The sequence below is a fragment of the Monodon monoceros genome, unplaced genomic scaffold (genome assembly GCF_005190385.1).
Source record: "Monodon monoceros isolate NGI ecotype Baffin Bay Population unplaced genomic scaffold, NGI_Narwhal_1 Super_Scaffold_12, whole genome shotgun sequence".
Taxonomy (NCBI): Eukaryota; Metazoa; Chordata; class Mammalia; order Artiodactyla; family Monodontidae; genus Monodon; species Monodon monoceros.
The window spans coordinates 160,516,269-160,531,228 of NW_021703768.1; the positions used below are offsets into that span (position 1 = coordinate 160,516,269).

A 14,960-nucleotide genomic window follows, 5' to 3' on the forward strand; every position below is an offset into this window, starting at 1 on the left:
GCTTCAGAGCATTAACTTGCAATGTTTCAGTAGATAGGTCTTTGGTAGGATTGAAAGGGCCCTTGGAAGGATTTCCCCCTTTCCCTTGTAATGGACATTAGATTATGATGGTGTTTCTCGTCATCATTTGCTATCCTGCGTGTTGTATTACCCGGTGATGCTATCTGTACTCCTCACGTCCACTTTCTTAGCGGTTAGCTCCCCTTGTCAGCTGCCTTCTTTCTGGGGCACATTTGCCTCTTCTCCGAACGAGATTCCCTTTTTGCTTAAGACAATTTCTGTTGCTTTCAACCTACAACCCTGGCTGGTACATCTGCCTCCGCCATTGCCTCACATAACCCACTGTCCACCCACTAGCCATTCCTTCACTGACTTAATAAATGTTTACTGAGTGCCTACTATGTGCCGAACACTGTTCTAGAAGCTGAAGTATAGCTGCGAAAAAAGTGGAGAAAAACCCTTGTGAAATGGAGCAGGACCTTCCCCCCACCCCATGTCCTCAGCCTGCCTTTTGTCTGTAGAAAAACTTTAGCCAAAGAATAAGCCTAATAAGAGAAGTGAGAAAAATGTAGGAGCAAAGGAAAACAGTTCAACAAGACCAAATAATAATAGTTTAGTCATTAAAGTCAAATAATAGTTTAGTCCTCCCTAAAGGAGGAACCTTTAGTTCCTTCTCAAGGGCTATAGATACTATTCTGAGCCACGTCCTTTGAGCTGTTTTGCAGACACTGAAACCACCAGGTGAAAGAAGTTATTAACTACATGATGACCAGACTGTAGCCATGACATAAGCTGCCACGATTCTGAGAACTGGCCTCAAGGAAATGGGAACAAACCCACCGTGGAACTGAAGACGAACTGTACTTAAAACAATCCAGATGACACGGATCAGACCACCGCAGGACCAATTTCAAGATGACTGTGCTGTTTCTGCATGTAGCCCTCTCCTGCCTATACCCCCCTGAAACTCCCCTTTAAAAGCTCTTGCCCATTGATTGTCAGTGGGGAGTTGGCCTTTGGACACGAGTCTGCCCTCTCCCCTGGAACGCCAGCCTCCAAAACTTTCCTTTCCACCAACCTTGGCTTTCGAGTGCTGAGCAGCCGGACCCCACTTTCGGTCACACTTGCTCTGGTGAGCTTATGTTTTTATCAGGAGAGACAGACAGTAAACAAAATAAGCAGTCAATGTATCAAATGGGAGCGCTTCTCAAAGTTCAGTGTGCCTGTGGATGGACTGGGGATCTTGCTCCAACGCAAGCTCTGAGTCAGTAGGTCTGGGTGGAGCCTAACAATCTGTGTGTGTGTTTTGTTTTGTTTTTTTTGCGGTACGCGGGCCTCTCACTGTTGTGGCCTCTCCCATTGCGGAGCACAGGCTCCAGACGCGCAGGCTTAGCGGCCATGACTTACAGGCCCAGCCGCTCCACGGCATGCGGGATCCTCCCGGACCAGGGCACGAACCCGTGTCCCCTGCATCGGCAGGCGGACTCCCAACCACTGCGCCACCAGGGAAGCCCCAGTCTGTGTTATTAACAAGAGCCCAGGTGATACTGATGCTGCTGGTCGGTGAAGCACACTTTGAGTAGGGAAGGATGAGACTCACAAGTTCTGTAAAGAAAAGTAAAGCAGGGAAAGGGGGTGCAGTGTGCTGGGAGACGATGGTGGGGCTTGTGGTCACAAATCAGGTGTCAGAAGGGGACAGTGAGTATGGACTCGATGGAGGTGACGGGGGTGCCGTGGGGATGTCTGAGGGAAGGGCATTCCAGCCAGCAGGAACAGCCAGTGCAAAGGCCCTGAGGCTGATGTGTGCCTGACTGGTTAGTGGACTAGCAAGGAGGCCAGTGTGGCCACAGTGGAGTGAGCGAGGGGGACAGAGGTAAGAGGGGAGTCATGGGGCAGGAGGGGGCATCTATGATTGTGTAGAGAGTTGCAGACTATTCTTAGGACTACAAGTTGAGCCACAGGAGGGTTCTTAGAATGACATGTGCTCATTTAAGTTTTAAAAGGATTCCTCTGGTCCCTGGGGGGAGAACAGTTTGCAAGGGAACAGGAATGGAAGCTGAGAAAAATGGGAGGAGGAGGTGACTGCAATTGTCCAGGTAGGAGATGATGGTAGCTTGGATCAGGGAAGCAGCATGGACTGGTGAGAGGGGGCTGGGTTCTGGATAAACTTGGGACGTTGAACCAACTGGATTAGCCAACAGATCTGGGGAGAGAAATCAAGGATGACTCTGGGTTTTTTAGTATGAGTGTAAGGCTGAAGGAACAATGCACAGGGGCAAGGAATAAGATTAGTAACCCATCTCAAACATTTTGAGGGGCCTGATTAGACCTCCCCGGTAGATGCAGGGAGGAAGGTCTGGGAGAGAGAGAGTTGTCTGGGCAGGAGAGAGAAACACAGGACGCATCTGGTACACAGGTATTTAGAGCCAGGAGACTAGATGAGATTACAGAGCAGATCGGATGGAGACAAAGAAGATCAAGCCCAGGGGCTCTCTTCAAAAGGCAAATCTGATAAGGGAAAAGAATCTGAAAAAGAATATATATATATATATATATATATATACACACACACAGACACACATATATACATAGAAAATATGTGTAACTGAATCACTGTGCTGTACACCTGAAACTAACACAACATTGTAAATCAACTATACTTCAATTTTTTAAAATATTTTTTTAAAAAAGACAAATCTGGGAGTTCCCTGGCGGTCCAGTGGTTACGATTCAGTGCTTTCGCTGTCGGAGCCCGGGTTCGATCCCTGGTCGAGGAACTAAGATCCCACAAGCCGCGCAACATGGCCAAAGAAATAAGACAAATCTGATGATTCGTAAGATTAAAAACAAATCACCACAAGAAGATACCCCCGAACAAAGGACTGATTCAATAAATTAAAGGTCTTCTTCATACAGATGGCTAACAAACACATGAAAGGATGCTCAACATCACTAATCATTAGAGAAATGTCAATCAGAACTGCAGTGAGGTATCACCTCACACTGATCAGAATGGCCATCATCAAAAAGTCTACAAACGATAAATGCTGGAGAGGGTGTGGAGAAAAGGGAACCGTCATGCACTGTTGGTGGGAATGTAAATTGATACAGCCTCTATGGAGAACAGTATGGAGGTTCCTTAAAAAACTACAAATAGAACTACCATATATCACAGCAATCCCACTACTGGGCATATACCCAGAGAAAACCAGAATTCAAAAAGACACACGCCCCCCCAATGTTCATAGCAGCACTATTTACAATAGCCAGGACATGGAAGCAACCTAAATGTCCATCAGCAGAGGAATGGATAAAGAAGATGTGGTACATATATACAATGGAATATTACTCAGCCATAAAAAGGAACAAAATTGGGTCATTTGTAGAGACGTGGATGGACCTAGAGACTGCCATACAGAGTGAAGGCAGACAGAGAAAAGCAAATACCGTATATTAACGCATATATGTGGAATCTAGAAAAATGGTATAGATGATCTTATTTGCAAAGCAGGAATAGAGACACAGACATAGAGAACAAATGTATGGATACCAAGGGTGGAAGGGGGAGGGTGGGAGGAATTGGGAGATTGGAATTGACACATATACACTGTTGATACTATGTAAAAAATAGATAACTAATGAGAACATACTGTATAGTACAGGGATCTCTACTTATGCTCTGTGGTGAACTAACTGGGAAGGAAATTCGAAAAAGAGGGGATATATATATATATATATATATATATATGTATAGCTGATTCACTTTGCTGTACAGTAGAAACTAACACAACATTGTAAAGCAACTATACTCCAATAAAAATTAATTTTAAAAAATAAATAAATTAATTAATTAAGGGTCTTGTATAGAATGGAATGCTATGCAACCCCAAAAAAGTGGAGGGGTGAGGGGCAGCCTTCTTTCAAGATTGGCTGGCATGCATCCTTGCCTGTTCTTTCCTCCCTTGCTCCATCCAGCTTCTTGGAATGGGAATTCAGTGCTAGCTGAAGCTGTACTTTGGACCTTGAAGACAGGAGGGGCCCAGCCCAGGGATGGCTGAGGTGTGAGCTGGAAGGAGGAGGTCTCTGGAGACTTCGTGGTCCACAACCCCCCTACCCACCCTGCATGCCAACCTCCAGACTGTAAGGGAGACTGAATGGTTGTCTGGGTACAGAATGGTTGTAAGCGTGTGGTTGTCTAGCCTCACGATCATGCGGCTGGCTGGAAGCTGTGGTTCCCTACTGTTGCTCAGCATCAAGAGACAGTATCGGGGGAACTCCCTGGTGGTCCAGTGGTTAGCTCCCGGCGCTTTCACTGTGGTGGCCCAGGTTCAATCCCTGGTCTGGGAACTAAGATCCCACAAGCCATGTGGGGCTTGGCCAAAAAAAAAAAAAGAGAGAGAGAGAGAGTATCGGACCTACCTCTAGCCTGGGAAAAGATCAAAATTCAAAATTCGAAATGCTGAATGCATGTCACTTTCGTACCATTGTAAAGTCAAAAGCTTGTAAGTTGAACTATCGTAAATCAGGGACCATCTGTATTCAACAAATTACTTGAGATATTCAACACTTTATTATGAAATGGTCTGTGTTAGATGATTTTGCCCAACTACAGGCTAATACAGGTGCTCTGAGCACATTTAAGGTAGGCTGGGCTAAGCTACGATGTTTGTAATGCATTTGGCAGGGGGGTGGGCTGCGCGGCATGTGGGATCTTAGTTCCCTGACCAGGGACTGAACCCGGGCCCCGGCAGTGAAAGCGCCGAGTCCTAACCACTGGACCGCCAGGGAGTTCCCCATAATGCACTTTCGACTTACCATGTTTTCAACCTACAATGGGTTTATCAGATGTAACGCCATCATTAGCCAAGGAAGATCTGTTCTGCCATAAACAGTCCTGTGGCTAAATCTTACCTTTGATCCTTTCCTAAAAATGAGTCATTAGAAGTAGATTATGAGAGTTTGAAATTTGGTGTCAACTTTGTTTCCAGAGAAGCTGTAGCAATGTCTCGGTGAGCCTTTGAATGGGAGAATCCATTTACCCACAGCCTCTTCAGACCTCAGGGTTTCTGTTTCCTTTTTAAATTTTCAATTCCTATCAATTCAACAGGCCTGTTTTGCGTTCACCCCAGAAAAGGTAGCAGTGATCGGAGTTCCTCTCTGATCACGGAGTGATAACCAAATCCGGATTGGTTGATTTGCAGCCAAGAGTCAGAATCGATCCTTCCTCTCCCCCACCCCATTCATTCATTCACTGGGAATATTCAGAGCAAACAAAGTTTGGAGAAATCAGGCACTCATTAAATATTTGGGTGCCTACAATGTGCCAGGTACTGTTCAAAAGTTGCTTTTTTTTCATTTCAGGTCACCACCTACTTTAATTAATTAATTAATTAATTATTTGGTTATGCCTGGTCTTAGTTGTGGCAGGCGGGCTCTTTAGTTGTGGCATGTGAACTCTTAGTTGCGGCATGCATGTGGGACCTAGTTCCCTGACCAGGGATCAAACCCGGGCCCCCTGCATTGGGAGTGCAGAGTCTTATCCACTGTGCCACCAGGGAAGTCCCCACCCACCTTAATTTAAATCAGTGATTTTCAACTGGAAGCAATTTTGCCCCGGGGGCGGGGTGGGCGGGGAGCAGTGACTTGGCAATGTCGGAGACGGTTTTGGTTGTTATGATGGGGACGGTGTTACTGGCATCTAATGGGTGGAGGCCAGGGATGCTGCTCCACATCTTACGGTGCCCAGGACGCCCCCCCTCCAACAAAGAACCATGCAACCCAGAATGGCAATAGTCCCGAGGTTGAGAAACCCCAGTTTAAAAGAAATGTAATAGTAGACGATAAAATAGAATATATCAGAAGGCGTTGCCCAAAGTACGGATAAGTATCATTTCATAAGCCTTCTCCAAGGAGGTGGCTTTTGAGTGGAGACTTTTGGGAACGAACAAGATTCAGGCAGAGGACACGAGCAGAGGTCAGGTGGCTGGACGGCAGAAAGCTGGCCAGTGTGGTCCCTGGAGCCAAGCGGGGAAGGGAGGGTGGAAGGAAATGAGGGCAGAGGTCAGCAGGGGTGATGGGGAACCAAGGGGAGGGTTTTAGGTAAGGGAGGGATATGGTTTAATTAGCTTCTGGGGAGTTCTCTGGTGCTCTAGTGGTTAGGACTCCGCGCTTTCACTGCTGAGGGCCTGGGTTCAATCCCTGGTCAGGGAACTGAGCTCCTGCAAGCTGTGTGGCGAGGATCACTCAGGCTGCTGAATGAAACGATAGCAAGGCCGGGGCAGGGGTGAAGCTGCGACACTCACGAAGGCCTTATTGAGGGTAGTTACGAGGACAGGGATGGCGGATACGAAATGTATAATAGTTGAACTGTGCCTAGATAGAGCAGGTGAAACCACGGCAGTGAGGGCGGGGGTGTGGAGCAGTGTCAGGGCAGGGTGACTGTTGGGGCTGCAGCAACTGACGGCACAGCCCTTCTCCCCGGAGGCACGGCGGGAGCTCAGGCCTCAGGGGAACTGGCTGGGCAGGGCCCCCACCTCACTCCCAGCAGAAACTGGGACAGCCCATGCTGCCCACCCACCTCTTCAGTCACTGCTGAGGAAACACCACTCCCAGCACCAGGGGTGCCTCCAAGGCCTCCTCCAAACTCTTCCACTTCCATATCCTTCCCTCTATCCTGCCCCTGATTCCATAAGGCGGGGAGTGTCTTTGTCCTGCTCTATCCCCCCATCAGGATGGGATCCCCTGTGGGCACGGAGGGCACAAAACTACCCTTATCTAGGGCACCCAGCATCAAGTTTGGAGTCCAGCAATCAGGAATGGTCTGCCTGTGAACTCCTACATATGCATCAAAACCCACCTCAAATGGACTCTCATTTGGGAGGACTTCTTGGATGCCCATGGCTGCTGATCTAACACAGTAATACACATCAGTAGCTAATACAAATCGAACACTTGCTACATTCCAGGTCCCATTCTGAGGACCTTATGCTCAACGACCCTAGGATGTAGGTTATTATCATTATGTCCACTTCATAGAGAGGAAACTAAGGCTCAGGGACACACAACTAGTAAGTAGTGGAGCCAAGATTTAAACTCAGGGGATGTCAATATGCTGCCTCAGCAGTAGGTATCCTTAAATCCTTCCTTGTGAGATTGGTTTGACCATCACCATCTTCCAAATGAGAAACTGCAGGCTCAGAGGGGTTAAGCAATGCACCTAAGATCACACAGCAAGTCAGTGGTTGAGCCAGGCTTGCCATGTGGGGCAGCTGCCTCCAAAGCCCTAAACTTTTTTTTTTTAAGTTTTGAAATATTTAATTTACCCCCAAAAGTTACCTTAAATGGAATAACTTTTTATTTTTAAAATTTATTTTTTATTGAAGTATAGTTGAATTCAAAGCCTTCAGCTCTTAACCTTCCTCCTTTATCACTGCTTCATCTCTGGGTTCAAAGTGTAGTTTATGAGCACCTACTGTGTGCCAGGCAAGGTTCTAGGCTCTGGGGACAAAATAAGGGACAACTCTGAGGTGACATTTGAACTGAAAGATGAAAAACAATCCACCTTGAGAAGATGTGGAGGCAAAGAGAGGTCCCAACCCTTACCAGGAGCTTTCTTTCTCCCCCACACCTTTGTCCATTGTCTTCTCTCTTGCCAGGAATGGCTTTCCCTACCTAACAAACTCCTATACATCCTTCAAAGCCCAGCTCCAATGCCTGCTCCTCCTAAGAAGCCTTCCCAGACTGACCTTCCAGGCCAATTTCGCAACTCCCTCCCTTGGGCTTCCGCATCCTGGGGTCCCTCCCTCTGTCCCACGCGTAACCAGAGACTGATGGGAAGGTCTCAGGAGGAGTCGGTCCCACCAGGGTAGAAGATCACTGCTGAGGCCCAGGCCCAGTGAGAGCACAGATTTGATTTTTTTGTTGTTGATGTTTGCATTGGGTCTTTGTTGCAGCGTGCAGGCTTTCCTCTAGTTGCGGCGAGCAGGGGCTACTCTTCGTTGCGGTGCACGGGCTTCTCACTGCAGTGGCTTCTCTTATTGTGGTGCACGGTCTCAGTATTTGTGGCTCACGGGCTCTAGAGCGCTGGCTCAGTAGGTGTGGCGCACTGGATTAGTTGCTCCGCGGCATGCGGGATCTTCTCGGACCAGGGCTCGAACCCGTGTGCCCTGCACTGTCAGGCGGATTGTTAACCACTGCGCCACCAGGGAAGTCCCGGAATTGATTTTTGAAATAAGCAAGGAAGAGCAGAAGACTATGACGATTCTTTGGGAAAGAGACACAAACTGCGGCTTTAAAGTAGTTCCCGACTCCGCTCCAGCGTCCCTTCTCTGGCCACACCCTTTCAGGTTCCGCCCCACCCTCGCCCCACCCCTAAACGGGCCCCACGCTTCCCGGAAGTGGGCGGCCTCCTGAGCAAGCGCCGTGGGCGCAGAGCACGCCGAGAGTTGTAGTTCCGGCATCTTACAGAGGAACTTGCGCTGCGATGTGGCCCCAAATATTGGTGGGGGGGGTCCGGGTTGCGGCAGGTCTGTGCCCCGCGCTGGGGTCTCGCCTCGCCGCCCGCTTTCCCCCGCAGCGGACACCCGAGAACAGCCTGGCCCTGCAGCGGAGCCTGCACGCGACGGCGGCCCGGGCGCTCCCGCTCGTTCCCATCGTGGTGGAGCAGACGGTACAGTGGCCAGGCGGGGACACGGCCCGGGGGTGAGAGGGCTGGGGCACGGAGGGACCCTGACCCTCACCCCCATCTTTCTCCTCCAGGGTCGCGGCGAGCGCGCCTATGACATCTACTCTCGGCTGCTGCGGGAGCGCATCGTGTGCGTCATGGGCCCGGTGAGTGCCCCGTGCGCGGATCCTCCCCTGCGCCTGACCAGACCCCCTGCTCCCCTCCCCCTCACACGTCCTTGATCCCCGGACTTACCCCCCTTGACGTTCCTCCCTAGGCTCCGCTCTTGTCCCAACCTGACACCCACACCCACCCCCCTTCCAGGGCACATAAACCCTCTGATCCTCCTTCCTGGCCCTTAGTACCCTTTCTACGCCTTCCTTAAATCCTCTGCTTCTCCCTTCCTAATCTCTGACTCGCTCCCTCACCAATGACCCTCCTCCCCAATCCTGGGCTCCAATCACTCTCCCCAGCCTCCTTACCCCTTCCCTTCCTGGGCCCAGTGTGTACTGACCCCCACCCTCCCTGTAAGCCAAACCACCTGGGTCTGGATCCCCCACCCCCACCCCGCACCACATCACCTCCTGGGTTCTGAAGTCTTCCTGATCCATCTTCCTTGGGCTCTGACCCCCATTCTGGTGCCCTGACTCATCCTCAGCCGACCCATAACTGCCTCCCTTATGCCTTCATCCCTATCTGGGGACACCCCTCCCCGCCCCACTTGCAGATCGACGACAGTGTCGCCAGTCTGGTCATCGCGCAGCTGCTGTTCCTGCAATCGGAGAGCAACAAGAAGCCCATCCACATGTATATCAACAGCCCCGGTGAGCAGGGCCTTCCCCCGGTGCCAGGGTCCTCCTGGGGACTGAGACCCCAATCAGGGATGTCCTTTCTCTGGAGCAAGAAAGGGTGCAGAGCTTCCTTCAGAATCCCCCCAAAATGCCTCGAAACCTCCAAAAGCTGCCTCTTCCCTCGCTTTTAAACAGGGACCTGAACCTGCCTGTTTGATCTCACAGGTAACGTGTTTTGTTTGTTTTGTTTTGTTTTTAATAAATTTATTTATTTATTTTTGGCTGCGTTCGGTCTTCGTTGTTGCGCGTGGACGTTCTCTAGCTGCGGCGAGTGGGGGCTACTCTTCGTTGCGGTGCGCGGGCTTCTCATTGCGGTAGCTCTTCTCTGTTGCGGAGCACGGGCTCTAGGCGCGTGGGCTTCACTAGTTGTGGCACGCAGGCTCAGTAGTTGCGGCTCGCGGGTTCTAGAGCGCAGGTTCAATAGTTGTGGCCCATGGGCTTAGTTGCTTCGTGGCATGTGGGATCTTCCCAGACCAGGGCTCGAACCCGTGTCCCCTGCATTGGCAGGCGGGTTCTTAACCACTGCGCCACCAGGGAAGTCCACAAATAACGATTTTACCGACCTGACTTGGTTGTCGAGATTTTTAAATTGGTAGATTCCATCCTGCCCCCACAAGAAAAGGGAGAATAGCCAAACTTTTTGTTTTGTTTTGTTTTGTTTTGTTTGGCCGTGCCCTGCAACTTGCGGGATCTTAGTTCCCTGACCAGGGATCAAACCCAGGCCCATGGCAGTGAAAGTGCCGAATCCTAACCACCGGACCGCCAGGGAATTCCCTGAATAGCCAATCCTGATTGATCGTTTACTGTGCCAGGCACTTTTCTAAGCACTTTATAGGCATTTAACTCATTTTATCTTCACACAACCTCACGTGATCGATACTATTTAGTTATTTGCAATCTACAAGGAGGCACTGTAGCTCCAAAAGTCTGAGTAACTTGCCCCAGGTCACACATGAGAAACTGCCCAGCGAGGGGGGTCAAACCCAGGCAGGCTGGCTCCAGAGCCTTCGCTCTTAGCCACTACGCTCCCAATTTCTAGTTTATCTTGAAAATTTGTTAGATCTGGCCCCCGCCCTGGGCCCACATGCATGTGTGGCAACTGTCAGCTCACTCTGGAGCAAGTCCTCATTTTTTGCTCCCACCTGGCCTGTGTCACCTGCTTCTGTCACCTTCCTATCCCTGGTAGTACTTGTGTTTGGGACCCCGGCTTTAAAGGGCTTCACCAGCCCTCCCCAGGGCCAGAGGCTGCCCTAGGGAAAGGAGGGCACAGCCCCTCACTTGCCCCCCTCCACCCACAGGTGGCGTGGTGACCTCGGGCCTGGCCATCTACGACACGATGCAGTACATCCTGAACCCCATCTGCACGTGGTGCGTGGGCCAGGCGGCCAGCATGGGCTCCCTGCTTCTGGCCGCTGGCACCCCGGGCATGCGCCACTCGCTCCCCAACTCCCGCATCATGATCCATCAGCCCTCCGGGGGCGCCCGGGTGAGTGCCAGGCCCCGTGAACTGCTTTGGGGATGGGGGTGGGGGTCTAGACAGAAGGACCAGCCGGACAGACGGAAGTCACGTGGGGGTGTGAATGTTTTAAAATGTAGGTTTTGGGGACTTCCCTGGCGGTCCAGTGGTTAGGACTCCACACTTTCACTGCCGAGGGCGCGGGTTCAATCCCTGGTCAGGGAACTAAGATGCCGCAAGCCACGTGGCTTGGCCAACAACAACAAAAGAAGTAGGTTTTATTAATATGCAGGTATAGTGAGGCCAAGAGGTCAGGAGAGGGCTGCCATTGAAAAGACAGTTTGTTACTCACAGATCCCAAGAGGAGGGAGTGTGCCAGGCCACGGGGGCCACGCAGAGAGAGAGGCACCAGGGTTGGTCGGGAGGAGAGTGCAGGCAAGAGCCTTCATTGTGGTTTGTGCGGGCAGGAGTGAGCGAGGCTTAAGACTGGCTAGCGTAAGTAGTTGCAGTGGGCTCTGGGGTGTAGGGACTGTCCCTAGTTGTCTGGTACCCTGGGGCGATGGGGCAGGGGGATGGTGACCCAGGGTGTGAGAATAGAGGAGGTGTTGGGGATGTGGGCTTGGATTGGCTGCTTTGCACATGAAAAGTGTACTCTGGGCAGCGGTTGAAAATCTTTAGGAATTAGCTGCCCTGGGAGGGGCTGTTCCTCCTGGTCAGGGAGGCCCCAGCTGCAGAAAATTAAGAACATAGAGTTAATACCGGAAGCCTTCCTGGAGGCGGTGAGGTTGAAGCAGGCTGTGGAGGGACTCACAAAGCCCTGTCCCACCTGCTTGAAAACTGGCAGCCGACACCCAGGGCGGCTCCCGAGTCCCATCCAGTCTCCCCTTCGCCCTCTTGGGACGTTCCCCCAGGGCCAAGCCACAGACATCGCCATCCAGGCGGAGGAAATCATTAAACTCAAGAAGCAGCTCTACAGCATCTACGCCAAGCACACCAAACAGAGCCTGCACGTGATCGGTGAGCACCCTCCTGCCCCACACAGGCCCCCAGCTGCTCCCTTTTATTGTAACAAACACATATGTACGGGTCAGGCCTCTGGACCTCTGTGCTGCTGACACCAGGGCTGGATCATTCTGTGATGGAGGCCTTCCTGGGCACTGTACGAGGTGTGGCACATCCCCAGGCACTGCCCACTAGATGCCAGCAGTACCTCCAGTTGTGACGGCCAAAACTGTCTCCAGACATCGCCCAGCATCCCCTGGGGATCAGAACCCACCCCCGTTGAGAACCCCTGTTCTGAGCACTTTAAAAAGACTCATTTACAGGAGCCTCCCCAAAACTTCATTGAACTAGGTCCAGGGGGATTCCCGGGCTTTCCAGTGGTTGGGACTCCGTGCTTTCATGGCCGAGGGCTCGGGTTCAATCCCTGGTCGGGGAAACTAAGATTCCGCAAGCCATGCGGCGCGGCCAAAACAAAAAAAATGAAATAGGTCCAAAGGTTTTGAACAGGGTCTCCCACAAAGAATATTCCAAGTGGTCAAGAGACAGAAGTCAAGAGGCTCATCGCTTCTGGTGATGATGTTTAATAATGACATCATCAGGAAAGGCAAATCAAGGCCACGATGAGATACCATTTCAATCCACTGGAACGGCTCAAACAGAAAATACTGACACCCCCAAGTGCTGAGGGGAGCGTGGAGCCACTGGAACGTTTAGCCACTGCAGGCGGCAGTGAAAACCATACAGCCACTTCCGAAAGCTGTCAGGCACTGAGGCTGAACACGCAGAAAGATGCGTGGTTGTTCTGCTCGGCGCGTAACCAAGGGAATTGAGTGCTTCTGTCCAGAGATGTAGTCAGGAATGCAGCCCCATTCCTATAGTCCCAAACGGGAAAATACCGAAACGCCTGACAGCAGGGGAATGAGTGGTCAGTGATGGTGTTTAGTCAAGAGGTGGGATGCTGCACCGCCATGAGGACCGGTCCACAGCCTGGATGAATCTCAGAAACACAGTGCTGAGTGGAAAAAGGAGTAAATGCTCTGTGGTTATGTGTTTCTTTATTTACTTTTTAAATTAATTAATTAATTTTTTTGGCTGTGCCACGCAGCATGCGGGGATCTTAGTTCCCCAACCAGGGATTGAACCTGCACCCCCTGCAGTAGAAGCGCAGGGTCTTAACCACTGGACCACCAGGGAAGTCCCTGTGGTTATGTGTTTAAGGGGCAAAAACTGGCATAACGGATCCATGCCATTAGGCCACTGTTAGGGTAGTGGGTGGGGACAGTTAGTGACTAGACATGGCCCCGACGGGGTTTCGGGGGGCTCTGATCTAGGTGCCAGCCACGTGGGTGGGTTCAGTCTGAAAATCACCACACTGTCCACTTCCATGATCCACACCTTTTCCTGGATGTGCATTTACACATCAATAAGTTAACACACACACACACACAAAAAACTGAAACAGGTATTTTACCGACGGGGAAACTGAGGCACAGAGACAGGGAGGCCAAGATCACACAGGGAGGACTTGGGTGGATCGGGGACCCAAACGTGGCCCCAGGTCTCCACTCTTAACCACCCTCATCCCACTTCCGCTTCCCCCGCAGAGTCAGCCATGGAGAGGGACCGCTACATGAGCCCCATGGAGGCCCAGGAGTTTGGCATCTTGGACAAGGTTCTGGTCCACCCTCCCCAGGACGGTGAGGACGAGCCTGAGCTGGTGCAGAAGGAGCCGGTGGCGGCGGCGGCAGCAGTGGCAGAACCTGCCCCAGCGAATGCCTGAGGGCTGCCCCTCACCCTCACCCTCCAGAGGAAAGTGGAGGCGCCAGGCCTGCCCAGCCCTCGACACTGAGCCTAGAGGGGACCCTTGAGGATCTCTGGATTTGGGGGTGCCCCTCCGGGTGGGTATCCCAGCTGAGACACTGTGATTTTAAATTAAATCTTTGTAGACTTTGCTCCCGGCTGTGGTGGCTTCCCTCCATCCTCCACCACGGCATACGTGTGCCTACACCCTGACCTTCAGCTTCCTAACTTCAGCAAAGCTACTGAGCCTACATTCCAGGCACTGCTCCAGAGGCCGCAACTTACTGGGAAGAAAACACAGAAATCCCTGTCTGGAAGAAACTTACATTCTTGTGGGAGTAGACAGTTTTTTAAAAAATCAGGGCAAGAGGTATGCAACGTGTGTGTGTGTGTGTGTGTGTGTGACAGTTTTAGATGGGGTGGCCTGCAAAGGCCTTGCTGAGAGGGTGACATTTGAGCAAAGACCTGAAGGAGGTCTTTGCAGAGGGTGGGGGGAGCAAGCTTGCTATATTGGGAGACAGCAGTCTAGGCAGAGGGCATGGCAACTGCAAAGGCCCTGTGGCAGGACTGTGGCTGGCACATGGGCGGAAGCACGAGGAGGCTGGGGTGGCTGGAGAGAGTGAGGGGGAGAGAGGAGAAGGTGAGAGCAGGAAGGGGAGGAATACAGGTCGTAAAAGGCCTGGTAGGTCTGAGCAAGGAGGGAGATGCCCCATAGAGGGTTTCAAGAAGAAGAACAAAAAGGAACCACAGAGTGGTGGGTGCAGAGCGGCAAGCACAGAAACCAGGAGACCAGTGAGGAAACTTGTAATCACCCAGAGGAAGGCTGACGGCTCCGGACACGTGGTGAGAGAGGTCAGATTCTAGCCAGCTTTTAAAGGCAGGGCTGGGACTTCCCCTGTGGCGCAGCGGTTTAGAATCCTTATGCCAATGCAGGGGACACAGGTTCCATCCCTGGTCTGGGAAGATCCCACATGCCGAGGAGCAACTAAGTCCGTGCGCCACAACTAATGAGCCCACGTGCCTAGAGCCTGTGCTCTGTAACAAGAGAAGCCACCGCAATGCGAAGCCCACACACTGCAATGAAGACCCAACGCAGTCAAAAATAATAATAAATTTTTCAAATAAATAAAAACTAAAGGCAAGGGGCTTCCCTGGTGGCGCAGTGGTTGAGAGTCCGCCTGCCGATGCA

The 14,960-nt window shown here is 51.5% G+C and overlaps 1 protein-coding gene across 1 annotated transcript; it reads left to right on the forward strand.

Moving 5' to 3' along the window:
• Positions 1-8,419: 8,419 nt before the first annotated feature.
• Positions 8,420-13,923, forward strand: CLPP (caseinolytic mitochondrial matrix peptidase proteolytic subunit). Its single transcript, XM_029219020.1, has 6 exons — positions 8,420-8,668; positions 8,758-8,829; positions 9,390-9,486; positions 10,812-10,999; positions 11,881-11,986; positions 13,576-13,923. Exons 1-6 carry the CDS (start codon positions 8,483-8,485, stop codon positions 13,749-13,751), a joined length of 825 nt encoding a protein of 274 aa, XP_029074853.1. The 5' UTR covers positions 8,420-8,482; the 3' UTR covers positions 13,752-13,923.
• Positions 13,924-14,960: the final 1,037 nt, after the last annotated feature.